Source organism: Thermobia domestica, chromosome 2 (assembly GCF_964235325.1).
Source record: "Thermobia domestica chromosome 2, izTheDome1.hap1.1, whole genome shotgun sequence".
Lineage (NCBI taxonomy): Eukaryota > Metazoa > Arthropoda > Insecta > Zygentoma > Lepismatidae > Thermobia > Thermobia domestica.
Window position 1 is genome coordinate 65,014,450 of NC_137455.1, and position 27,594 is coordinate 65,042,043.

Below are 27,594 nucleotides of genomic sequence, written 5' to 3' on the forward strand. Positions count from 1 at the left end.
CAAGAAAATTCAGAATTCTAGTTTCTGATCAGCAATATCTAACATTTTAGAATCACATTTTATCCATAATAATACATACAAAATGACTGGTTTGAATATATATTTGACACCCTTGCACCTTCATATTTGTCTTTACAAACTACCATATGGTCCTACAAATACTTATTTTCGTTCCTTGTTAATGTGGTGGGCTACCCATACACAACACGCATACAGGCAGTGTTACTTGAACATTATTCCATATAAAAATAATGGCACATACAATAGAATAAAGACAAGTATTTACCCTAATTCCCTAATCTGAGACAATAGAAATATAGCACTCACACAAATAAATGAACTCACACACACATGTTGAGATCAATATTTTAAGGTAAAGACATGTCCGAAGAGAACAAATGTGGAAGGCATTATAAGTACAAGGGTCGCGTTACCTTGTAAAACCTTTTCGTGTAAATAAAAGAAAATGAGCATTAAAACAATTTTTAAAAAAGTAATCTAGCTTCAAGAGCAAAGTGATTATTAATTTGAACACAGGAAAGCAACTTTAATTGCCAATAACAGTTTTATATGGAATCGAAGATCCTTTATGTTAAAATGACATACTAATATCAATCTATACCAAATATAGAACCTGTTATTTACGTGGGCAATTTATAGTAGTTGAAATTTTGTCAGGTCGAAATACTTTCGAAATAAAATTTTGGTCAAAACCCAAGGTAACAGCGGTATAGAAGTGGTTTGGCAAGGCCAAAGTCACTTATCAAACTAATGTTTAAATGCTTCATGTCATCTTATACAACACAAAAGAATTTTTGTGATTTCAGTACACAAGGTACATAAGCGGAAAAGCACTGTGACAATCTATCTACCTTTTAAAAAATGCTCCTAAGGTCACATGGCAGTGGAGTGTCAATATAATTCCTGGGAGAACGACCTGCTTACCAAGGCATAATGTTATTCACAAACACTGTCAGGATAAAATACTAGTCACAAGGTTCCACAAAGCCAAATGTGCCAAGGATGAAAAATTTTGTTGTTAACAGAATTTTGCTAGGTTGATGTTCAAAACACTCTACTGTGGAACATTTTAGTTCAATTCATCAGCACTTACAAGCAACACCAACCGAAGTTAAGAGCAAGCGTTGGTGTTATCTGAGTGTGGGTCTAAGACGTCCGTGTCGGAGAAACTTCAATTCCAAAGTATTTTCATCAACTCTACTTCCTTTGGAAATTATTTCTATTAGACCCCATCCGTAACCGAATGCTTCAGTCCATTCAAAAATATAAAACTGTGTAATATAGGGGCAGCAGTCGAACTTTATAGGCTATGCCAATATGGCGTGCCTCCATAGTGCTATAGTTTTCAGTGGTATAAACTTCTAGTTTTGCCAAATGCAGATAAACGGGACACAGTACAAAACTTTAGTGTACGCACTTCTTGCTCCACATGTTACGTTCTATTTTGAAGGATCATTGAGTTTTTCTCACAAAATATGCGTACTTTTATTAACTCTTAGAGACCAGACGAAAATAGATGTTTTCTCTTTCACTTTCAGCAGGTCTAGACTACAAAGGGATTGGCCTTAATTGAATGAAAGGTGATACAATAATAAGAAGAGCGTGTTAATCTTGAAAGACGAAAAAAATGCCGACTAATCTGAAATCATCTTAGAAATTTTCGCCTAATAGCGATTTCGTACCGCCAATCAAGACAAATTTTGATGAGACAAAGAAGACAGTTGATAAAGATCAAATCGATGACCTCAAGAAAATTAAATTTAGAAGAATTTGCGAAAATAAAATTTTAAGATTCCTTACCAGGGCTTCCTACGTCGGCTTTTTCACAGAAACAACATGAAAACAATGGAAAACGAACAAATACACCCTTAAATAACATGAAAAGCTAATATTTATGTCTAAATACACAAAAATACAATATTAATAATACCTACATTCCCAAATGACACGTTACCATAAAATATGGAACCAAAGCTAAGTCAATGTTAAGCTTTTGAGATCGGACACAAAAACAGTAATATTCCTCAATATGTCAGTTTTTTTTTTTTTTTTTTTTTTTTTTTTTTTTAATAAAGTACTTATAAAATATTATACAGGGTGTTCGATTCATCTCAGCAATGATAGCGGAGAACGAAAAGTACTTGCAGGAAGCACTTTCAAACTTGAACGGCCAACTGAAAAAAAAAAAAAAAAAAAAAAAAAAAACATGCAAAATGAAGATAAATAAGAAGGAAACCAAAGTGATAAAGTGCACAAGAACAGGACAGGAAAGGGGCAGAGGTATGCCTAGAGGGAGAAAAAAATCGAAGACGTTAAGACGTTCCTCTGTTTAGGAAGTCTAACATTCTCAGGCGAAAGAAGTGAAAAAGACGTAAGGTCCAGAATAGCGCAGGCTAAAGAAACATTCAATAGGAAAAGAGGATTGCTAAAATCAAGAAATGTGTCGTTGGAAGTTAGAAAACAACTTCTTTAGACTCTGATATGGAATGTGGCACTTTATGGATCAGAAACAGGACATTGAGAAAAGCGAAATATCCCATCTGGAAGCATTTGAAATGTGGTGTTGGCATAGAATGCTGCGCATATCATGGACCGAAAGGAAAAGGAATGAAGACGTACTAAACGAAGCGTGCTGATAGAGTGAAAGGCAGAAGGAAAACCAAGTATAGAATATCTAGATGCAGTTACGAAGAAGAGACCTTATCAAAGTATAAAACAGCTCTTCCAAGGGAGAGAGGTTTTAAAATTTCCATGTTGCCCACCAACCCATGGTTGGGGTGAAGAAGACAGGGTGTTCCAAAATTACGGAACCATGAAATATTAGGAAAATATATAATGTATCAGTGCGGTAACTCAAATACTATAATGACTTTTACGTTGTTTTATGAGGCCACTTATGCCATTGCCCATCCTTTTTATATAATATTTTTGAGTCAATGTGAGTCATTTGAGTTTAAATACGTGCATCTAATTGATTAATTTAAGATTACAACATTTTACGCATTAAAAAAAAGACACACACTCAAATCAACCTTGTACAATATAGATAAATAGATAGAGCTGGACAATTAGTTCGCAACAGATATTCAACTAGACTTGTTGTATTGCAGGTCAGTCTTGAAACAATATCATAAGGTATCAAACATTATGTTCCAAACTTAATGGTGTTATTTTGAACACCCGAAATAGATCAGAAGTGATCTATCTACACAAGAAGCCGACTGATTAATAGGGTTTAATAGAAACATCAGTGAAAGGAAGCTGTTTGTTCTCGTCACAAGGCTAGTGTCCGACATACATTGTTTATTAAAATGATCAAAATAAGACTTCTAAAAATCGTAAATTAAATACAATTTCAACGAAAACATAGAATGAAATATGAGAAATGTATTTAAAACTAGCTGACATGCCCGTTCTTCTCATGTCAGCTCAGATTGAAGTAGCTCATCTTACATACCGAATCTCTCAAAAACATTTCTACCTGAAGTTTCTAATTCTCTACGAAAAATTCGAAATACCGGTTTTGGAGCCTTAAACATTATCTAAAATACGTGTATTTCACAAGAGGAATCCAAAGGAAGTAGAAAAAAAGTCCAAATGAGCAACTGATTTCGAAGGCGTTCTTTCAGGATAACGTAATTTTGAATCTTTAGTTGTAAGAAATACTTTTTCAAAGCATGACATGTTTTTATTAGTCTTAGGAGCTTTCATTCGAAATAAGCTCCTTGTCAAGACTCTTGAAAATGAACCAGGATATCCATCAGAACCAAAACATTTTGTATACGATAGAGAAGGGATCACCTGAAGAAATCTATATTGTAAATTCTCAAATAGAATGGCTCATATGTAACGTATTTTATGCTCACTCTACTCATTGTTGTTCTGTTACCTCATATTCAAACCCATTGGTTCCTTTTGAACTATTCGTTAAGGGCGCCATCAAAATATTGAATTCAGTATGATGTCATTAATTAATTCACTATTGCGCTAGTCCTAAAAGATTACACACGAAGACTTAGAGTCATAGTAAACTGTTGGAAATAACTTTAAACATACATTTTAAAACGTCTCCCAAGGTGCACTGAAAATTAAGATCTACGTGACTTGCTACTACCTTTAGCTCACAGAATTCTAGCTTCCACAAGCTCTTACTTTAGAATGAAGATGTTAAAAGTTTGATCACTGAATGATGTTTGAAAAGAGACATTACCCCAGTTTGTCTGGATATTTCAGGGTATTTTAATTGGTTTCAACTTCAACGAATCAAAAAATTCATCCCTGGTCCGAAAATTTACGTTGAACTAGTTCGAGATGTTTCTTCGTTATGATCTAATTTTCTATTACTACCTAACGCAAGATGTCTCTTCACTCAAGAACACATTTCCCATATATATGTATTCATTCCCGATGTGTCGAGCTTAATGGGAATCCTTTGAAAAGACCACCCTGTGCATCTCTTGTTTGTATGGGAAGCAAGAAGGTAGTGTTCCTCAGATAGACAACAGAACTCATGGAATGTATCTTCGATGTAGCAGAGCTATATAGGGATCTTGAGGCAGGTCTCTATAATTAGAAGATTCTTACTTTATTTTTTATATTAAAAGTATCACACAATATTAGTAATATTATGTGATAAGTACCTCAAAAGTGAAAAAAATTCGGAGCAAGAATATGTATCCATTTATTAATTAACGCGAATTTTTTAAAGATTTGTTTAGAAGTCACCTAGTGTAATAGCATAATTAGTATAGTTTGCAGTGTAACGATTTGTTGTTCTAAATATGATTCTTGTTGAAGTACAGTATTCAAAACAGTATTGACAATTTGTTAAGCGCTTTCTAACCTTACTGTACACTTTTTCCACGCAAGTCATAATGTTATGTCCACTTCCTAGAATACACAGTTAAATGTTTTGATTTGATTTAAATGAAGTTGAACTGCTACCAACTGTCATCTCAGTATGATAAACTTTAAAGTTTCCGTCGCAATATGCGAAAGTTGTAAACGAAAGATAGGCTATTATTTTCAATTCAACTTAAATCACTTTAATTATAAGGAATTCTTGAGATAGGACCCATCTAGCTGAACGGCTATTGCGTGTAGTCCTGGGTTCAATTTCATGTTTGAGCATAGATTTTTCGATGTTGATTCTGTATTGTGAAACTAGCTGAATTGATAGTTGCAAACTCTGACCTACAAAAACATAAACATAAGCAGTCCTGAAAGCTAGTATGCTGATTACACACAATGTTGGTTGAACGTGTACCATCTGATCGGCTATTGCCCTTCATGAGCTGTAGCGCCAGAGATCTTATCTTACAAGGCAAAGATTTACATTTTTCATTAATATTACTTATGTCATTGGTTGGGACTACCCTATAAATCGGGTTACTTTCGCTCCCAACGTAGTACTAGTGCAGATTCTGTACTAATCTTATATTCTTTTAAATGATAAAACCTTACCTGTATTTCCGCAACAGAGAGCATACGGTATTACTCTATCAATTTGTGTTCTACACTGTACACATTTCTTCATCAAGGCTGCACACGCATCGCATGCACACATGTGACAGCAAGGTTTAAATAGAATCGATGCCTTCTTATCAGAGCAAATAACACATTCCTCAATCTGAAAAATACAGACAAATGTATTAAAATTACGTACTATACATTGTATCTATAAAATAGATTAAAAAAAAAAAAAAAATCTTATCACAAACTTAAAAGATACTGATCCACTAAGAAGAAATTATACAGAGATCTCACGATAACACAGACTTTGGATACCTTGCTCCCCCGCTTCCCTTTAAAATCCAATGTATTTTACAAGACTCTCTACTTGACAAACTTATAGTTTCAATACGCTGTACCGCAAGTTATATTGGTAATATGAGTTGCTGGTAGAATTGTTGAGACTTATTACTATAAAAAAATGAATCAAAGAAATACTCAAAACCATCCATAATGCATGCAGTGCAATCTTTTGTATAGAACACTATGGTCAATTTGAGCTGTCCATCTTGTGTACCAACCATCAGTCATTCATCTAACATCAGCAAACGCCATCAATATCAATTTGAGCTATAGTAATTAATAATGGGATGCCTCACGTTTCGCAATCAATAGAATGTATTGATGAAAAAGCAGCGCTATCGATTACTCACGATAGACGACTATTTCCGACCCGTGGTCACCTTAAGTTTTAAGCATTATACATAGTTTTCACAAATAACGCATCCAAGTTCTGGGAAAAAATAACATTCGCCTGAAGAAGTACAGCAAAGGATACGTGAAGTCCCGCAACATCAAGTAAAATATACAATGTATCATATAGGAGTAAACGTAAATAACGCATCAGTTAAATTGAAAGTTATATTGTTCCTCATGTAAAAACATTATGAACAAATCAATTTACAGAGAAACATACTTAACCTAATTTAACATTCAATGTAATCAATAGCCATTACGTATAATTATCAGATTTCAATTAACTATTTCTTTTTTTATTTTCAGGTTTATCTAGAAGCCGTCAATCAACAGAAGTCAGAAGAGCTTCCAGAATCATCAACAGAGAAAGAAGTCAGGAGAACGAAGAGTTCCAGAATGGGAGCAAGAAGAGTTTCAGTGAAGATAAGTAATCAGTATACTAGTTTGTAGATTTGTAGTAGTAGTAGTAGTCAGTAGCGTAGCCAGGATGTGTGTTTGGGGGGGGGGGGGGCAAGTGCTGTTATAGGTACATATAGAAAAATTACAAACAAGAAAATATATAAACATAAAAATATATAAAAAATTACAAACACCAAAGTACCAAAGTACATTGTCGGACCTCTTTGGGGGGGGCCTCTGCCCCCCCCCCCTTGCCTACGCCACTGGTAGTAGTAGTTAGCAATATTCCTGTAGTTATATATTGTGGTATTGAGTATTACTTAGTTATTAATGTAGGTGTCGCATGTTATGTCTTTAAACAAGTATAATACAAGGTTTGTATGATAAGTAATGAGACCAGGTCTGGAAACATTGTTTTATTGATCTGATCTGTACAGGGACTTAAAAGCTTTCGAAGTACTCTCCTCTTGCGTCGATGCACTTCTGCAATCGATGTTTCCACGCTGCAAACGCCCCCTGGAAGTCAGCAGCCGGCATGTCCTTTAGAAATGTGGTCACGGCTGCTTGGATGGCTGTGACGTCTGCAAAACGGGTTCCTTTCAAGCGTGGCTTCAGCTTCGGGAAGAGGAAGAAGTCGGCCGGGCTCACATCTGGGCTGTAGGGTGGTTGTGGAAGGACTTCCACCCCAATCCGGGTCAAAAAGGAGGTCACTAAGAAGGCGGTGTGGGCAGGGGCATTGTCGTGATGCAACTTCCACCGGCTAGCGATCGCCGGTCTTTTCCGCTTGACGCTCCTGTGCAGTCTCTCAAGGACTTGTTTGTAGAAGGCGGCGTTGACGGCTTGTCCTTGGGGTACAAACTCCTTGTGGACCACCCCCACATTGTCAAAAAAAACAATCAACATTGTTTTCACCTTTGACTTCGACATTCTGGCCTTCTTGGGGCGCGGGGACGCAGGAGTGTGCCACTCCGCGCTTTGACGTTTCGTTTCAGGGTCGTACTGGAACACCCACGACTCGTCACCTGTTATGACGTCATCTTCAAAGTTAGGGTCACTGTTCATGAGGTTCAACAGTTCCTGACAACAATCAACACGTCGTTGCTTTTGTTCGTCAGTCAACACTCGCGGCACCAGTTTCGCACAGATTTTTCTCATTCCCAATTGTTCCGTCACAATCTTGTGCACTGTTGTGTGGTTCATATCGAGTTCATCAGCAATCAATCTCAACGATAATCGACGGTCTGAGTTCAGGAGATCCCTCACTTTTGCCACAGTTTCGTCCGTAGTCACTGTTGTCGGGCGTCCAGCCCTCTCCAGATCCTCAACGCTTTCCCGGCCGTTCCGGAACGCACTGTGCCAACGAAACACCTGGGCTTTGGATAGGGCTTCCTCTTTGTAGGCCTCCGTGATGAGAGAAAGCGTCTGAGTAGCCGTTTTCCCCAGGCGAACGCAAAATTTGATCGCATAACGCTGTTCGCTGGAACCCTCCATGTTTGTTGATTTTCCGCCGTGACAAGAATGTTCACAAGGGCTTTGTCCAAGGCTTGTCCGCGCTCCACTAAGGCTCGGAGCCAACTGACGCGCGGTGCGTTGCTTTGCTCGGACCTCCCCCTACATCCTCCATCACCGACAAACCCGCTCCAGCGACACGCGCGCAGCGGCGCGGCGAGTCTCATTACTTATCATACAGACCTTGTATGTAGAAATAGACGTAATATGCTTGACGCTTTAGGTTTCATACAGTATTTTTGGCCTATAAAACACATATATATCTTACGTATATAAACACAGCATATTAATAATAACAGAAGATAGCTAAATAATACTGAATACTACTAGACTAACACCATTCAAAATACTTTCTTCTTCTTCTTCTTCTATTATTATTATTATTATTATTATTATTATTATTATTATTATTATTATTATTATTATTATTATTATTATTATTATTATTATTATTATTATTATTATTAAACAACTAGTGCAAAAGTAATTTATTAGAAATTAACTATGAAAAAATTAAATGTATGACATTTACGAACAAGATTCATTATTTTTTAGTATATGCATAATACGTGGAATAGCAGTAAACAAAGAAGAACAAAAGAAAGATCTAGGTATTGTATATGATAAGCAACTGAAACTTGGCGGTCATATAAATAATACGGTACAAGAAGCAATTAAAGTTATAGGATTTATATTCAATCAATGGCCAGATATTAAGAATGGTAGTTCATATGTAGCGTTGCCAATTTTGTAACTTTGTAGCTAGATCTGGCCACTTTGAGAACCTGGCTAGCCACAAATTTTCCAAAAAGCCACTAGTGGCTTTCTAGCCATATTGTTTTTCTGTGTAGCCATTTCTAACCATTTTTTGAGTTTAGCCACTTTTTGATATATTTTGTGAGTCATTTTGCTATTTTCTGAAGTTTGCGTTCTCTAAGTAGTAACATTCTAACCCCCGCTAGAATTGTTCCCATAAAATATGGCATTGATGGTTATATTGTTCTCTCCTCATATCTTGGTTACACAGCAGAGAATGAACTCAAAACCTGTGAGTTACCAGTAGACGTTGAGTAAAATTTCCGGGGAAGACATGTAAGTTTTAGTAAAAACTCTTTAATGGACTTCCTGATAATGTAGATATCCTTCAGAAAATGTCGCTTCTCAGTGTCAATGAGGATTTGAAACCGGTGAGATAATTTTTTCTGATTTAGCTTCAGATTTCACTCTGAAATTTGAAGATAATACCGACAAAATTGAAAATCAATGGCGAACACAAATTTCATGAAATGAGTAAATAAGTCTCCAATTGAAGAATTTTTGCAAGAAGTAAATCGCTACATAAATGCTGGAGGAGAGAATCTATTTTCAGAATTAGTTTCGTTGGCTTAAAAAAAAAAAAAAAAAAAAAATCCACATTCGAACATGGAAATGAAGCGTGTATTCAATCAGGCGAATAAAGTGAAAAATAGACTCAGGAACAGGTTGAAAATGAAAACACACTTTAATTTTAATGGTGAGACTTGGGTTGCGTCGTGTGTAAAAGTGTTATTGTCTATACAAAATTTCATCCACAGTTTTGCAAGTACTTGAAAGAAAAGCAGCTCACTAGAAACAACCGAGACAAAAGAAGCTTCGCCTCAACCGGAAGAAGAAGATATTTATCTCTGTGAGGAGTTTTGCTTTAATTTTATGTTATTATGGGATTTGATTTATTTATCTTTGTCTCAGTACGGAAGCTCGCTTTCTTTTCTTTTTTTTCTTTTTTAGGCCATTTTTAGCTATTGATTTTAGCCACTTTTTCTTCTTGAGTGTTGGCAACACTATTCATATGTTTATCTATACGTAAAGAGACAAGTTATATCTGAACGACGATTATTATTATTATTATTATTATTATTATTATTATTATTATTATTATTATTATTAAACCACTGGCACAAAGGTATATACTTTATTAGAAATCAACTGTGAAATTGTTAAATATATGACATTTACGAACAAGATTCAATATTTTGTTAGTACATGTAGAAAAATGGAGTAGCCTATTGTGTCAAGTGTTATATATGTAATAATTTTACAAATGCTGTATTTTTGCTTACGTGCTATTCGCAGCACTTAAAATAAAGTTTATTATTATTATTATTTATTCTTTGCTTCCGTTACTTTCTTATTTTATTAACTAAATTATTCTTTATATAAAATTAGATTGTTCTTTATCTTCGTCGATTCGGCTTCTTCTTGAGTACTCATTCATATTGGTAGATGCATTATCGGAATTATAAATGCATTAGTGTAAATACTTTAATGTCAAACTATTTTATAAATGTTTGATATATTGGCCATAGATAGATTAAGTTTGATGTTATAATAACAATTTAGATACGAATACAATTGCTTGTACTTTAAGACAGAATACAGGAAAATATGTCAGACGCTGTATATCTTTACCCACTGAATATTTCCTAGGAAGTTTAAAATATTAGCCATGATAGTAGCAAAGTTTCAACTCGTTCTAAAGTAAACTGCTTTATTACTAAAATTTTGGTTTATTGATTTTTACTGGTATTTATGTCATAATTAATCTATAGCTTTCATATTGTAATAAGCAGCTAAGCTTCTATATTTCCCATAAGTAATTTCCTCCATAAATTCTTAAATTCAGCTATTTCATTGGAATATAATACAGATTTTTAAAATAACGATAGTTACCAGTGTACCTCCGTAGCTGCTTTGACGATACTTAAAACTAATTTAAATTCATTTACATTAAACTACTACTTCTTGATGTTTTCGTTTATACTTTTCATCTGACATTATTGTTATTTACAAATGTTATATTTTTATGGCGCAGTTTGAGACACGTTTCGCCAATTGAAGCTCCTGTACAATAAATAGATGAACTATGTAATGGAATTAAATGGAACAATAAACACGTAAGAGACTTAATACATTACCTTAGAACGGTGCAAGTTGCAAATAACGTTACAAAATTACACCGAACAAAATACGAAATATAAATAAAATTATATTGTAATCCCAAAGCGAAATGAACGGAACATTACGAATTGGCAACGCAAAACTAAACTACTATTCTACTGAATTTGAGAACCAACTTGCAGAAGAAATCTATTATTACCAAAGTGCCTGAGTGTGCAAGATATTTTATCTTAATGAAGAAGTTTTCTTTCCTTTTATTTCTGATTTATTTACTGTATACTTTGTTAGTGTTACATGCATTAGTTTTAAGATATTTTGATATTTCAGAAGTGTCTTTTTTTTTATTTAATGATTTCTAATGTATTTTTTTGCTTTAATAGGCACAAAGCACTTGATTATGTCTATGTAACTTATCCTCGGCAACCTGCCGCCGAAGGTGAAATTGTAGGTAGCTAGTAATTACTTACAAATTAGAAAGAGTAAAATACTTAATTTTATGGTAGGACTTGTTGCGATACAAAATATATATCACAATTAAAAAATATCAAGCCTCCCAGCGTTCACTACTGCATCAGAGCGTAGCATTACATATACTTTATCGTTTTCTTCTTTTCAGATGATACAATAATGGACAAGTGGCGGTGTTTTGTTCAATCTACCCGGATAATGATTCAATTCTGTATTTTTGTTTGAATTCTCATCAATATAACTTTAACCTATCAAACGAAAACAAAAATCTTTTATTGTCTATTTCTAATAAACAAACTCCATGATTCTGGATAATCATAATTAACATTTAAAACACAGTTCTGACCAGAACAAAATGAATTATATTAATAACTATACGTTTTTTGTTACAGTTTCAAGAACCTAACGTCCTCTTCATCAGACATTTAGAAAAGACAGATGACAGCAAATCTTATATCTTCCTCAGCCGTTAGTTCCTTTTATATAGTTATAACGGCTGAGGAAGATATAAGATTTTCTGTCGTCTGTCTTTTCTAAATGTCTGATGAAGAGGACGTTAGGTCGTTGAAACTGTAACAAAAAACGTATAGTTATTAAAATAATTCATTTTGTTCTGGTTAGAACTGTGTTTTAAACGTCTGTTTATATAAAGGTAACCAAGAAAGTTCTGTCGCTTTTTGTGGAGGTCTGTGTTCAATTGGCCCTCACACCATGAATTAAAAGCGAATGGAGATAAGGCGAAGGTCAGTTGTTGGTGTGGGTATATCCAACATACTACCTGGTTGTGATAGTTCAGTTACACCGTGAACTTGCATAAGGACAGAGTAAAGATGAGATCTCCAAAAAAGCGTCGTAAGGGTGAGTATGCTGTACGAGTTCAAACTGGGGTCAAACGCTGCTGCAGCAGGGCAGAAGATATAAAAGGCCTTTGATGAGGGTGTCGTGACTATGCGGACAGTGCAGTGGTGATTTAACAAGTTTAAGGACAGTGACGAAATACTCGAAGACGCACCACGTGCCAAAAGATCAACACATATACAAAATGAAGATCTTCAAGCAGAAATTGAGGTGAACAGTGGTTAGACATGTAAGAAACTGGGACTACAATTCAGTGTGAGTGGAGAAACCATTCGGCAGCACCTTCACCAACTTGGGAAGAACTACAAGGTGGGTCGATAGGTCCCACAAGATTTGACTCCGGGCCAGAAGGCAACGCGAGCAGACATCTGTGTTTCTTTGCTCTCTCGTTTGGGGAAGGAGCCATTTCTGGTTAGGATGTTGACATGTGATGAGAAAGCTCCACGGCGCCGTCATCAGTGGCTAGCATCCCATGTATCGGTTTCAAAACAGCCGAAACCAGCATTCCACTAGGAGGTCCTCCTGTGTGTTTGCTGGACTACTCGCGGCATCGTGCAGCAGGAACTGCTACTAGGTGGTCAAAGCATCAATGCAACTGTGTATTGTCAGCAGCTGAGTCGTGTTCAAGAAAAACTCAAAACTCTGGAGCCAGCACTTCTGAATTACAAAGAGGTCCTCCTGTTACATGACAATGCTAAGCTCCCGTGATGACCCGGGACATCATTCTACGCCTCGGATAGAAAACACTATTGCATCCGCCATACTTCCCGAACATTGCACCGTCCGATTGTCACCTCTTCCATTCCTTGGATAATCATCTTAGAGGACGCCAGTTCAAATCTCTAGTAGAGGTGAAAACTGCACTTGATACCTTCTTTGCTTCACGGCCCACCAAGTTCTACCGCGATGGAAACTATGGTCTTTCAGAGTGTTGGCAGAAGGTCCTCGATGCTGATGGGGTGACATATCGTCTTACGTGATATACTGATAATCGAGGGTGGTGGGTGAAAAGGCGACAGAACTTTCTTAGTTACCTTTATAGTGGAAAACAGAATGAAACGAGGCTTAACGGAAGTGACACCTATCCCAGAGGAAGCTTTCGGAGGAGACCACAGGCTAGTGATAGCAAAGATAAGGGGATGAAGAAGTAAAGACCATGGAAACTGAAAGAGGAAGTAAAAGACGTGAAATATCCTTGCAATTATTTCTAATAGTGTGTCCAACTAGACACTTTTTACACCTTTTATTATATTCAAATGTTAATGATGGTGATAACTTGTTCCAAATGCATAGGCAAAACAAGATTTCCCAATCAAATTGACAAAATGCTTTAAAAACCACATATAAGAATCCTTTCGAAAATGATTAGTGATGCAAGAAGTAAAGTATGACTATTAGTTAACCTTCAAATTAATTGTTTCATTTATCTCTATCGGAGAGAAATTTTCTCTGCAAGGAAATACTTGCCCAATTTTCAAACCTTACCTTAGATCTACCCTGTACTGGTTCACGACATATCAGGCACTTCTTGACTCGTGGTGAACACACGGAACAGCAAGCCACATGTCCACAGGGTCTGAAGAGAGTATCTCGTTTCAGGTCTGAACAAACAAGGCATTCATCTTCAGCTCCTTTGTCTCCCTGTTGTGAGTTTGGACGAGAAGGTTCGGATTGCTCACTGAAACAAGATTTTAATTAGGCATAAGTTTTTTATATTTTCGATACTTAAAGTAACTTATCTTTGTGCAAGTAGTTTGGATTTACGTTAAACTTCCACCAGTCAACCAATCAAATATCTCAACACGAAGAACGATACTTTTGCGATATTTTCATGCTATTTCATTACCTATCTCCAACACCTCTAATTGTATATGTTCTCGGAAGAATATCTTGAATTTCATGACAATAAACAGGAACAGATCTGCATTCCAATGTTGGTAAGTACTGAATACTTTACAAAACGTAACCATTTTTAAAAAAAAATATTCACTAGATTTTATGGTCTGAGTTAATGTGGATAGGACAGTAAAGTTACTTTTATGTTACTAAACTGTGCTCTTGGTTACATAGTTTAAAAACTCAAAGTTTTATCTTGTATCTCCATTCATGTTTAAATTTCATGACAGTTCGAAGTATTTTCACAATACTTCGAAGCTTTCTAGAATTATTCTCAAGCGCAGACGTGATGCTAGCCGTAATTTTTTTTTTTTTTTTTAATTACATTATTATATCACTTCAAAACCTGTAAACAGAAAAATTGGCACGAAGTGTTCCGCGGTACATTCTGTAAATTTTATTAACCACTCCTCAGTTTTCGTGCTAATAAACTATTGGCTTAACTCCTGTAGTTTATCTGTTTATGGTCTGTGCTTGAGAATAATTCCTGACACAATCGAAATATTCTGAGGATAACGACTTAAACACGAATGGAAGTTAGGGAACAGGTAAAATTTTCATTTTTTACTTTTATGTTCTCAATAGCTTCTTCTTCTTTTTTTTTAAAAAATTACAATTCCGAAGTATTTATACAAACCATTTTAAATAAGCATTTGACACAAATAAATACTTTCCCGAACTTCTAAAAATGCATCTCTATTGTATTCCCTATACAAATAATACCAAATCATAAGCTTTACATCAAATTTCTATTCCTTTTTCTCAAATCGAAATTAAGAGATAATCTATACTTTTTAACCTTTCAAACGAAATCCATTTATCTTATTCAGAATCAGGAACAATTTTGATTTCCTTATTTCCAGTATTCACATGCCTTTAGAAAACTCTACAGAAGAACCTATCATTGATGAAGCAATACTATACCACATTTTGTTCTCTACACTGTACACTATACAGAATTTTTCGAAGCTTACAAAACCTTCCCGTTAGTAACATTAATACTAGAATTACTGTAGTACTTTTATCTCATTTATTTGGACATTCTTTTACTCAAGCTAATCTCTGATCATTTGATTATGATCAGATTTTTGTTTTCCGCATTTTAAGAGCTGCATGTTTGTTAAAATTGAGCCCCCTTGATATACGAGGAGGACCCAAAAGAAACCGGATTTTCGTTCTAAAAAATAATTTATTACATTTTTTACAAAATTCTTTCAGTCTCCTTCAAAGTACTCTCCACTAAATGTGATTCATTTCTCCCATCTTCTTTCCCACTGTTTGAAGCACCTCTGGAACTCTGGAACTTTTATTACGGCCAATGCGCTCTGCGAAGTTCTATTTACAGCCTCTACACCATCAAAACATTCTCCTTTTAGATTTTGTTTAATTCTCGGAAAATGTCATCATGTTGGTCAAAAACTTTGGATCACTTTCAATCTGATTTTTCAAGTCCTGGCTCAAATTCAGACGAATGATTTGATCCTGTGTGAGCAGGAGAGAAACAAACTTAGCGGCAACATGTCTAATTTGCAAAACCTCACGCTGGCACGAGCTCCAACTCACTCCTGCGTGTTTTGAAATATCATCGATCATGAAACGACGATCCTCGCTGATTTTGGGGCAGATTTGTTCGATGTTTTCGTCGTTTCGAAATATGAAGAGCAGCCAGAACGAGCATGATCTTCAACACTCATCTCACCACACTTAAAGCGCCCAAACCACTCAAATTATTGTGCGCGGTTCATAGTATCCTTCTTGAAAGCATGTTAAAGCATCTGGTAAGTTTTTGTTTCCGATTTTCCAAGTAGGAACCAAACACATTCCTTGTTCCTTTGAATCTGCCATAACGAATTCGCAGGCGGCAAACGAGAACAGTTGAGAAAAACAATAATACGATCAAACGTTAACCTCCTATGCAGACGCCGCTTGGCCAACTGATCTGAGAACATCTCTACTAGACCCACCTAGCAGGAGAACTTTCTACTACGCCTAGGAACGGCAGCGCTCTTTCAATCCGGTTTCTTTTGGGTCCTCCCCTCGTAATCTCTAATTTCTCATCTAGGTTATACAATGGAACAGACATGAATAGTGGTGTCTTTATGAACTGATTATTTATTACTGCGACATACGATCTATTAATTTAACTAACAAATACATCTAGAAATTAGTTTGCTTTGTTACAATTTCCTTGATTATCAAGGGCAGGGATGGCCAACATTTCTCGGTTTTGAAGACTAATTTTCATTTTAGAAATCATTGGGTCTATTCATATTATAGATTAGTGGTTTTCGATTATCATAAACCCGACGACCATAACCAAGTTTACTAGTAAAGTAAAAAAAAATTCGCCCTCCCGCTCATTCCATAACAACTATACCTATTCAGGAATCTCACAGATTCACTATATTGACGTAAATAACGAAACATTTTCTCATAAAATCTAACTTCGATAGTTTTACAATAAATTCCACTGTGAAAAATGCTTAGAAAAATATTTTGTTGCAAAGGAAAGAATAGAGTTGTCAATATTTTTTTGTAAAAATAACGGCGAATTTGTTATGAATCTATGGCTATTATGAACGAATAATAATGATAATAATAATAATAAACAAGTTTAGATTTGAATCATTTTGTTACGAAAAACAGCTATAAAATGATTGGAGATTATACAGGTTCTTACCTAAAGTTGTAATTATTTTTTTAAGGCTGTACAAAGTGAAGATTGTGCTTTACACTGGTTATTTTTAATGGGATTGATTTACTTGGATTGCTTGCATTAGAACTGATTGTAAAAGAAGAGACCAAAGCGAGCTACTGTTCACGATTTCCCGGTCGATGCGTTGGCCATCCCTGGTCTAGGGTGTATCAGGAACACGTCTTGATCTATGGTTAACGTACCACCCGTCTTTTTTGAAAGAAAACACACAAAGCATCGAATTATAACTAAATATGATGGATATGATACTGCAATTTCAAGACGATATCAAATATTAAGAATACTTACGATGCCCTGTCTTTGTAGCACTTTAGCAAAGTTTTGCACAACATAGGATCAGGACACAAATCCAATGGTGTTTGTCCCTTCTTATTCTTGATGGTAAGATCTCCTCCATTTGCAGCTAGAAAGCATGCAATCGACGCGGAAGACTTCTTATCTGCTCCTTGACTCCCAAGCCCCATTAGTAACTGTGGAAAAACAGAAGTTTTGTAAGTTGGAAGATAATGTTACACAAACGACATTGGTTACATTCTTGTCCTACTACCATAGTAACTGGAAGAACCTAAATTATCTGAATGTTAATGTACCACATCAGTCTTAAAATACTTATTATAATAAGTAAAAGACAAGCGATAATTTTTAATCGATACGAATGTAATTCAGAGTAATTTGTTAACAATTTGGCACATAACAAGCTTGGAGAAAATTTGAATAAGGATGAAAAAAGATTACTATTTTTACAATATTAAAGAAAGAGATTTTCTTGTTATCCTATCTCATTAAAATCAAACACAATAACACACTGAGCAAGGCTATGTGATAATAGATTTAAAACGCACAATCACGTAACAGTTACTGTGTTGAAACTGTTACGTGATTGTGTGTTTTATATATATTATCACAGAACCTTGCTCAGTGTGTTGTTCGTGTTTCGTTTGACAATAGGGAAGCAAGGCCTGATAGAATAGTTATTGAAACTTACTGAAAGTATAGACGAAGATTACGTTATACAGGTCTCTAAGAACTATTGCATAACAATTGTCGCCATGTAACTTGGAGACGCAACTACTTCTCTTACGAGCACGGTTGTCAGAATGTATTATTATTATTATTATTATTATTATTATTATTATTATTATTATTATTATTATTATTATTATTATTATTATTATTATTATTATTATTATTATTATTAAATGATCTAGTTGAAAGGTAGTTATTCCGAAGCAATGAAATTAATGGAATAGCTACTGTACTTAAACTACTTACTACAGGAAGATCTAGATACTGTTAGTGCATGGTGTAAAAGTAACCTATTGAAAATAAATTGTGAGAAAATTAAATACATATCATATACTAATAAAACCCAATACTACGTGAGCAAATATGTAATTAATGGAGTAACATTGCATAAAGCCGAACAGATTAAAGATTTGGGTATAGTGTTTGACAGAAACATGAAATTTACCTATCATATAAATGATACAATCCAAGAAACTAGAAGAATAATAGGGTTTATTTTCAAACAATGGCCTGAGTTTAGAAATGCCAGTTCATATGTATATTTATACAAGATGCTTGCAAGATCAAAATTAGAGTTCGGTGTACTTATTTGGAATAGTATAGGTATAACATTGGCAAACAAAATTGAATCAGTACAAAAATGTTTTATTAGGCTACTCTGCTATAAAATGAATAGAGATTACTACTCACGTAGTTATGAATACTGGTGTCAATTTTGGGGATTGCAGGCATTGAGCGACAGGAGAAAACTTATTGAAAGAGATTTTATTAAGAAACTACTAGACAATAGCTATCATAGTGAATATTGCTTGCATAATATAGGTATAAGGGTACCAATGTATAATACAAGAAATATATCCACATTAGTTCATTTGAATCCGAAACCTGTAATTTTAAGAAGATTGACCAATTCTTTCAATTTAATTTAATTTATTTTTATCAGTATAAAAGCACGAATTTTAGAGCTTGACAAATATTATTTTTAGTATTTATGATGACTATTTTGATACTAAAAAAATTGGTGTTAATTTGACAAGGAATTATTAATCCGATATTATTTTACTTTATTTTCTTATTATGTTTTATTGTTTTAGTATGTAGCTTACATTGTATCTAATATGTGTTGTATTTTAAAAGTGCTGTATTTTTGCCGTTAGGCTGTTCATGGCACAGAAATAAACATTATTATTATTATTATTATTATTATTATCTTATCCTGCACGGTATTTTTCCGTTGTTCTTAATTCCCTCATTAAGATGTCTTAGTTCTCTGGGAAATCAGAAAGGAAAATTTCGTTCGCTTTGCCTGCCTACAGTACTGGCTCATTATAGCATTCAGCTTACTGCTCTTGCCTGCTTTCAGCATAAATGAACATTAGAATCACTAAATTATTTTTCATAAATTATACTAACATCAGCTGCAGGTAATTGAATTAAATTTCAGGAAGGTAAAATTCAGGATCTTTTAGCATTACAAAACCTATCTTTTGAAAAGCTTCCTTTTTTTCTCCTAAATTCTTTCAGAGAAACTCCTTTCATTTAATTAAATTTATTTTTAATTTTTACAAAGTTATTTTTGTTTTTAGAAATAAATCTGACAATGCTATCTACCAAACTAGAGTGTCATTAAGTACCGTAACCGAGTATTTATGCGTTCAAATTATACATGAATATCTTTTAAGATAAGAATGAGCAATAACAACTAACTCATTATAAATTTTCAAGTTTCTTTTTCTTTTTCCGTTATATTTTCTAGTTGATAAACAAATCACATAATTTCAGTATCAATAATACATATTTTTATGCACCATTCTTGACATTAAATAACGTAATCCTGCTTTAGCTTCAATCTTGAAATATTTGATAAGAATCGTCGTTACGTACTACTTAAAAGTTCTACTTGTAATCAATAGTTCAATATAATCAATCATATCGTCTGCTCCATTGAAAAGCGGCCAACTTAATGAAGTAAATATATTTGAAGCAAAAACCTCCTTATTCACGAACAGATCAGATGTATTCTGGGACCGGGTAAGGTGCGTATGTAACCTCAAAAGGGTCATCTGCTATGCTTTCCAGAGTGTCTGTAAGGCGAGTCCTCCCTTTCCAAGGCAGTTACTACAACAAGCAGATCTCTCGTTGTATATCACAGACTACTAACGAGTTGATTTTGAGTTTAACGTCCCCTTCAGCAGTGAGGCTACATGAGACGGGACCTACTGATTAACGTGGAATCCGAACCACATGAGCTCCTGCCGGGAATCGAACCTGGGTCTCCCACGCCCAAGGCACGTACGCTAACCGCTTAGCTCGAAGAAGCTCCAGACTACTAACAACTTCACACGTTCAAGCAAGGTGCGTTTGTTACGCCTTCAAGTGAGATCTTCAAAGTTATCATACAAAGTTCAAAAATGGAACAATACACATACAAACATTTGATCTCCAAATGCGAAATACTGAATGTTCCTTCTTATATATGGCGAAAGTTTCTATAATATTGTGGGTTATGTGTCTTTTCACTTTCAGCATTTTTCCTCTTTTAACTGTTTTAGTGATAAGTGTCTTTTTTAGTTGGCGCTCTGGCGAGAACAACCCCATTTATCTTCAGATAAAATGATTGAGCAATTCGAACATGTATTTCATTTACAAGATGACCATAATAGGGATCCGGTTTTCCAAACACTTCCTTTGCTGACGTTGTATTTCTTGTTTTGTCCACCATTATTTTGTTCCAGATGGAATGTGGTGCACAATTTGTACCTTTGAAAAGAACACTACGATAATTGTTAGAATTTCCACCTTTTCATTATACATGCAAGACTCCACAATTCAACAGCTGAATTAATGTTTGATATAAATTCTCGGCAAGTTGCACAAGCATCCTTTAGTTTATTTTCTTCTGAAGTGGTCTTTCTACTTTGAGGAGTTTGGTCAGTTTTGATTTGGTGTACTCACTCACGACTACAGTAATTTCGCTGTAATTTCTTGATCCATAAAGCTTACGACTTGACTTCACTGACTATGGTTTCCAAACAGTACACCAACTTCTACAGCTAACTGACTCAGGAAATATAATTATTCTTTTGCGGATACGAAATCTTCATCAATTCACACTATGGAAGACTTATTCAGTTAGTGTCATTACTAACATTCTGTCAAAGCATTTAGAACACAAAGTCATCACTGGGAACATCTTGATTTTGAAACATCATTCTTTCACGGATATGTAAATAGTCAGTACACGTTACACTTCTGTGTGTCAGGAGACATTTCAAATTCAGTCCTCTCTACAAAACATCCTACAAGTCGATCAAAAGCTTACATGTACTGTTGAACTACAAACTTGAACTGCTCTCTCTTTGTTTGCCTGTTGACAATTGAAATGTGAATTCATGTGTCCTTCTTTTCATATGCTAGGCTCAATGCACAGAATTATCTGGATGATTCCATAATGTTCTAGAAGGTTCTACTACATTTTGAAATAATCCGGATGGTTTTACATTGTTCTAGAAGACTTTTCATGATTCGGAAAGTTCTATGTAAAGAAAATCGAGAAGAATAAAAACATGTCACTAGTTCCAACTTCCTTTAATTTATCGTTTTTATTCCATCACTTTTTTTTTTTTTTTTTTTTTTTTTTTTTTTTTTTTTTTACAAAATCATTATGAAAAATTCAAGAATCAAAGTGGCATGTTCTCTTTTACAGGATAGGTAGTGATACAACTCGTGTAAAATTTTCAGGATTTTTGGGATTGATGTTTCTGAGACAAAAAATAAAAAAAGGAAAACTGTACTCAAAATATTAGCTGTTGAAGATAAAACATGAACATTGTTTATAAAATCTGTAAAACTCAAAAGCGGAAATTCTACTTTTCAGGAAACGTAACACTGTCTGGTACTAATAAACAGTAAAAAAAATAAAAACTTTTCAGATTGGCATTTAAATTAAAAAGAAAAAAAGATTCAGAAGGTTGCACCACGGAAGTTGGACCCATATTTCCAAATGGAGGATATCATTTGAATCAGTAAATTATTATCTTTAAAATAAAATCAAAAACAGCAAAATATCTTGAACCGTTCCAGAGAAGAGCAATTTAGTATTTTGTTGAAAATCGAACGTGAAAAATGGCGTCCAAGACGCTATCTTTGACAGCGTGCCTTCCGAGCCATTTTTTTTAAAAAAACAGAAAAAGAAATCTTATTTTCTCCTGAATTTAAACATCTGTTACATTCAATAACAGACTATCAATGTAACCCATGCCCGAATTGATATGGACTATGCCATTATTATTATTATTTATTAACTTGGTTGTAGAATACAAAGACACTACTATAGCAAATAAAAATCATACTTAAAAACGAATGTTCGACTGAAATAAACAATAGTAACAGTAATGAGTTACCTTTCCAACATCATGAACATCCTGCAGCTGGCGGATTTGGTGTAACGTATGATGACGAAGGGCTTCATGTAGCGGAGTGTCTCCATCTTTATCAGGGATGTTTAAATTGGCTCCCTCTCGGACCAGCAACTAAAATCAATGACATATTCAATCATTAACATGTTGAAAATACAAACAAACTGAATTAAATTAGCGAAAAAACCACAACATAGTTGTCTATACTCTTGAAGACATTATATATATATATATATATACTTACATTAAAATTTACAATTTATGTTTCCATGACACTATTGATCGCAAGTATAGACCTACTTTTTTGGCTTCATTGCAATAGTTAATAATGGAATACAACAAACAGTGTTAAAACAATATACGTATATAGTTCTATTTGCCAAAAAGTTTAATAAATGGAATATTTTCTGTGTTAATTTTACGCAATGCTTACACAAGTACTATAAATTGCTCTAGAAAAGTTTTTCAAGAGTTATTCTTTTATACAACAACCCTAATCAATGTAGTTGAATGTATATATGATGGTGCCTAAAATTTACACGAAGACATACATAATTCCATCGTTAAAACTAAATACAAAAATTCAAATACGTTCTCCACTACATAAGGATTGTATTTCTAGTTTTTAAACCAATGAGATTTGTTACAGCAAACTTAGCAAATACTATGTAAACTCTCGTAATTATATATAAAATTTATCATTCCTTTTAGTCTATTTTAGGTTGCATAAGAGGATATAGATGTACGTATTACTCGTTAGAATCCAAACATGGAAGTAAGGGTCAACATAAATTGTTTCAGTTTATTAGAAAACACGGCACTGAAAAAAAAAATTAACAAAAATTAACGAATCAGAAAGAAATTTGTTTTAGATTGTAACTATTTATTGAACAATTAATATTGGTCACCCAGTAGAAGATCCACGGAAAAGAACTAAAATTTATTTCAAGGATCCGCGATTAAATTAGCTTTTGACGTAATGTTGATGTAATTAGTACTAACTGCGAAAGAAAAAGTTACCGAAAGTTAATCATGGATTTGGAAAAATGCAAGACCATTGCAATCCAATGTAATTTTACACAGCATTAAATGTGCTCACGATTGGAGACTGTGGAGAATTCATTAAGATGTGTGTGATAGGGATCTCTTACATTCTTTTAATGATATGGAAAGATGATTTGTATCAAGAGAATGACTTCGAAATTTAACACATGCAATGATAAGATTTTGGCCTAGCAAAACGGTAATAGTAATATATATATATATATATATATATATATATATATATATATATATATATATATATATATATATATATATATATATATATATATATATATATTTTTTTCAAAAAAACGTAGCAAACGTCGAAGATTATATTTATGGCCTTTTTGAATATAAGTAATCTTATCCCCACAAAAGCAAATACTAAATGTTAAATTTTGCCGTGAAGTCCTCATACAACTTTGCAGTGGGTTTTCCGAAAATGTTCCTATTTTATACAAACTCAAAGTACAATGGCACCTGCATAATAATATATATCTCATACGCTGAAAGTTCAACTTATTTTACCCCAGAGAAAAGCTGCAGGTTTAACGATTTCTCTATTTACCCAATTTAGCAAGAAGGATTATTTACTACTCGGAAAGCCAAAGTTTTTTTGTCGGTTGCAAATATTCTAGTATTTCAGAAATCTAGCCAAGTGCAACAAACCTGCAGTATAAAATACACTTTGAAAGACTTTTCAAAGGTATATTTAGACGTTATAAACGAAGCCGAAATGTATGGTAACCGAAGAAGATAATGTTGAAAGTCAATGAAATAATTTTACAGAGTATTACTAGAGATATTGTTTCTTCGAATATTTTGGACAATTCTTGCAATTTACAACTTTATAAGTCAAAATAACACATTTCCAAGCACATACTGGCAATTCTATCCTATGAAATCTAATACATTCGTGTTTTACGGATTTCACATAAGTAAATAAATATTTGCTTTGATTCATTTCTCAGTTTTGGTCAATTTCCCTATCTTTGTCAATTTATAGTAAGTCTGTTATCAAATAGACTGAATATTTCATTGAAATTCTTCATGTCTTTACTTGGTAAGTTACGGCCTTCATTTTTCATGTTTCATCGATATGAAACGAATACGTAGTCAATACTTCCATAAAGTTAGTGGAAGTATAGTACAAAATAGAAATTTTGAAGTTAGTTCAAAACAGACTGACTGTTCCAAGTCTACATTTTGTAACAAGAGTACTTCTAAAAGTTAAAAACTATTGAAACTATTTTCTTGATTTCTTAATACGATATTCTAATATTTCTTTTGAAGAAATATTATGTTACACCATGAAAGTTTTTGCTTTGATGTCGTAAGGTGTCTCACAAACTTCTCGCTAGGTGCAGTGTGTTGATACTCGAGAAAAAGTAATTCTAAGTTCTGTAACTTGCAACAATAAAATCTACAACTGGAATGCAAAAAAAGTTATCCAACAATGTCACGGGAAAACACTGTCAAGCGCAGTAAAAGGTTGGCTGGAAATATTAAAGTTTAACGTCTGACGAAATACGAAACATAGACCTACAGTTTAACGTTACGATTAGTACATTAAATTTCCAGAGGGAACCAAACCGAGGAGCTTCTAGAACATAAAAAAGAAATGTCTACTGAATGTTTATTGTACAGTGTCATATAACATTGCATATGCACCTTTTTTCTCTGCTGGGCCTGTTATTACGACGACAAGCTACCTAGATATACTGATGGAATAGTTGTTTTCACAAGTAGAAGAATAACAACCAGCAAACTACTTCTACAAATAGATTTCACACCATTTACATCAGATAATAACAACTTTTCTAAACGGAAAACCCATAAAGATAACTGTAATAATGACTCTTCCGTTACTTTCAATTCTTACGTAATTATTCAATAAATGTTTCAATTTACCGCCCGTCAGCTAGTGAGTATATAATGTTAACAGAGACCCCACTTACTCTAACTATCTGGGTATGCTGTCGTTCAGCCGCTAAGTGTAAAGCTGTTTGCAGATTCACATTCTGGATATCCATATTAGCCCTTCCTTGGTGCACAAGCAGTTCTGCAACTTCCACATGGTTATTGAGGGCAGCTAAGTGAAGGGCAGTATAGCCGTCATCTTTCTTCTCATCCACAATCCATGGCCGTGGCAATTTCAGCAGAAGGATTCGCATAGCACTGCAAAGAGAAACAGAAAAATTACCATTAGTACATAGCAACAAAATTATAGTTATTGCGAAAAACTTTACTAAACATTCACAGTATTTCATTATAAAGGCTGCAAATTTATTACAAAGAGTGTCCGGAAAGTCGTGCAACTCAAACTCTGGAGGATGAAAAATTTTGAACTATAAGTGCATATGAAATTAAACTGCTGCACAGGGAAGGGCTGTTTATGTATATTTTTTTGAGATACAAGCCATTGGGAGAAGTTTCGGCATTGCTCCTCATGAATGTCAGAAATATACGATTACATTTTTCTAATAAAACCTCAAAATTGCGAACTGGAGACAAATGTGCTATTGCCTGTGTACAAATGAGGATGTTAATGGTTAAACTAGGTGGAAATGTATCATTCTGGAACAAATAATGACATTGGCACCAACTGCGGACATCCCATATCTGTGATAATAACGTGCCGTAAAAAAGCACTTGTTGCCATCATTATGACGTAATATGGCAATACTGACGGTACAAGACGGTGTCAACACATGTTGCTAAACCATCTCCGGATAGGCTGTTACAAACAAACAAGAAACTTGCATATCGAGGAAGTCACTGTTCATGGCAAGTAGATTAAAGTATAAAAAAATACATTATTACTCTTCTTATTTGCAAGTTTCTTATTTGTAACAATCTAACCGTAGAATAATTGGTGGCCAGCCACATGTGTGTTTCCGGAAGTCAGGGTGTTATTCATGTTGAATTTCTGACAAAGGGTATGAGCATGAGCATAACTGCGGACGCGTACTGCCAAATCATGAACAGGCAGAAAAGAGCCATACGTCAGAAACGAAAAGGGGCATTACGAAAGGGATGTTATTACTGCACGATAATGCACGACCACATGCAGCCCAATAGATCCGTATACACACATCACGAGTTTCAACTGGAAAATTCCTGACCATTCTCCGTATAGCCCTGATTTAGCTCCTTCTGACTACCATTTGTTTGGACTCCTAAAGAAATACTTCCGTGGGAGGTGTTTCGATACACTGGAAGAGGTACAACAGTCTACGTTTACCTGGTTAGGGAATCTGGAGCAACATTTCTTTGCGAAGGGTAAAACAGATTTGCTGTCAAATTGGAATGCATGTTTGGACCGCAATGGTTCCTATGTGGAATGTTAGTGCGATCCCGTATGTCAAACAGTTTCGGATATTTTTCGCTGCGTGTTTTTCAGTAAATCGAAAATTTATTTATTTATTTATTTATTTATTTATTTTACATCTTTGTACTATATTCACAGAATTCATGGATTGCAACTGAGTGTTGAATAAGCACACACTTAATAATTTTATTTAATTGGAGATCCAGTTTACTAACCTACCTTACAGTATTTTTCATTTTCTTCGTGAATAAAAGAAGTACGTAATGCCTTAATTTTTACCGAAAGCAATTTTTATCTAGAAAGTAATTTATGTCAATTTTAAATTCTGAAAATATAATACAAGTTCTAATCATATACTTTTACATTACATTACTGAAATCTTAATGTGATAGACATTGGGAATCATGGCTATCGTAAGTTATTTTAAAAGTTCTCATTACTCTTCTATTCATAGTATATATATATATATATATATATATATATATATATATATATATATATATATATATATATATATATATATATATATATATATATATATATATATATAAAACACACCCTGGGAGAGGTTTTTAACCTTTCGTTCAGTCAGGAACAAATTACTTCCTTTGAGGGATTGCAACATTTTTTTTTTTTAATCTTCACAAATGAGCTCCAGATAATTTGTACTAGTATTAATAGTGTGTTCCAAGAATACCTTTCCCCAAATAGGCTGTACGCTCAACCATCATATAGTATTCCATCTGTATTTTTTAAAAAGCTGT

The 27,594-nt window shown here is 34.2% G+C and overlaps 1 protein-coding gene across 1 annotated transcript in view; it reads right to left on the minus strand.

The window, feature by feature from the left end:
• The window catches only part of LOC145672518 (E3 ubiquitin-protein ligase MIB1-like), a 40,544-nt gene extending 14,867 nt beyond the window's left edge, over positions 1-25,677 (minus strand). Inside the window, exons 1-5 of the mRNA XM_081741683.1 lie at positions 25,458-25,677; positions 22,441-22,569; positions 17,300-17,481; positions 13,885-14,077; positions 5,485-5,650 (exon numbers count right to left, since the gene is read on the minus strand). Coding sequence (XP_081597809.1) covers positions 5,485-5,650; positions 13,885-14,077; positions 17,300-17,481; positions 22,441-22,569; positions 25,458-25,673 — 886 coding nt within the window. The 5' untranslated portion in view covers positions 25,674-25,677. The remainder of the gene's footprint in view (positions 1-5,484; positions 5,651-13,884; positions 14,078-17,299; positions 17,482-22,440; positions 22,570-25,457) is intronic.
• Positions 25,678-27,594: the final 1,917 nt, after the last annotated feature.